Genomic DNA, 1,527 nt, shown 5'->3' on the forward strand with positions numbered 1-1,527 from the left:
GAGTATACAATTGGAGAGTGGTCCGTAAGTCCATTAAGTACCCTAGACTTACCACACATTAAAGCTCCCTGGTATGACCCAGTTACACCCATTATCATTGTTAGCATGATCGTAATTGTGACATATAAACAAACCCGCGTGATAGGAAATGGACAATTGCGCATGCGCACTGAACTCAATAGAAATAGCACAAGGCAAAGTAGTTATTCTGTAAACGTCGCCGACATGCGAAAATCACAAGAGAAAGGAGGGGAGATTTGATGTTGAAACATCGCTTACCCTTTAATGGATGTGACCATAGAACGTGCCTGTAAGATGTGGCGATAGGTAGTAGATAGGACAGGATAATATCTCGGTCTCCTGTTTAATAGGTGAATACGTATGAATGTTAGAAAGAAAAATCGTCTGCTAGAGGTAAACTCCTAGTCATTTCTCAATGTCAATGTGATCCAGCCGAAGTGAAAAGGCGTTCTTCAATAGCGTCATTTGGAAAAGAGGGCCAATTTCAAGTTCTAATTGACGATAAGAGGAAAAAAATTTTTAATAAGTGAATATCCATCTGCCTATAATAGCAACAAATAGTTTTGATGCGGTTGGAAGGGTTATAAGTGCAATTATCGTCGCATTGTGGAAGCATATATATGTCAATTGTTCGAAGAATATGGAACGCTTCACGAATTTGCGTGTCATCCTTGCGCAGGGGCCATGCTAATCTTCTCTGTATCGTTCCAATTTTAGTATATGTATTACGTAAGTAATACAATTGGAGAGCGGTTCGTAAGTCCATTAAGTACCCTAGACTTACCACACATCAAAGCTCCCTGGTATGACACAGTTACACCCAAAAAAATTTTTAATAAGTGAATATCCATCTGCCTATAATAGCAACAAATAGTTTTGATGCGGTTGGAAGGGTTATAAGTGCAATTATCGTCGCATTGTGGAAGCATATATATGTCAATTGTATTGCTAATTATGACGTAATTGAGTTGTTTAGCAATTCATTGCCTTCAGAAACCTTCTTCGGCACTTCAACCTATAATACTGGCATCAAACAGCAAAAACAATGCATTGAATTGTTTTAAGCGGCGATTGTTATGACGTTGTATTATTGTTTACCTAAATTAGGCCTATATATAGCCGTGCTGGCATTCAGAGAACTGCCTTAAAGCAGCCCCCAAAGAAACGTCGAAATTAAAAAAGAAATAGCATCATATACCAGGCGTTAGGATAAGGGTTTGTAAAAAGGATCGCGTATCAAGATTCGAAAAATATGGAACGCTTCACGAATTTGCGTGTCATCCTTGCGCAGGGGCCATGCTAATCTTCTCTGTATCGTTCCAATTTTAGTATATGTATTACGTGAGTAATACAATGGGAGAGCGGTTCGTAAGTCCATTAAGTACCCTAGACTTACCACACATCAAAGCTCCCTGGTATGACACAGTTACACCTATTATCATCGTAATTGTGACGTATAAACCTGTGTGATATGAAATGGTAAATTGCACATGCGCACTGAACTAA

General features: G+C 38.9%; 1 protein-coding gene across 1 annotated transcript in view; it reads right to left on the minus strand.

The window, feature by feature from the left end:
• Positions 1 to 92, minus strand: part of LOTGIDRAFT_155360 (hypothetical protein) — a gene marked incomplete at both ends in the record, with an annotated part of 5,846 nt that extends 5,754 nt beyond the window's left edge. The window contains one exon of the mRNA XM_009066926.1: positions 53 to 92. Coding sequence (XP_009065174.1) covers positions 53 to 92 — 40 coding nt within the window. The remainder of the gene's footprint in view (positions 1 to 52) is intronic.
• Between the last annotated feature and the right edge of the window lie 1,435 nt (positions 93 to 1,527).

This window comes from Lottia gigantea, assembly GCF_000327385.1.
Source record: "Lottia gigantea unplaced genomic scaffold LOTGIsca_8, whole genome shotgun sequence".
Lineage (NCBI taxonomy): Eukaryota > Metazoa > Mollusca > Gastropoda > Lottiidae > Lottia > Lottia gigantea.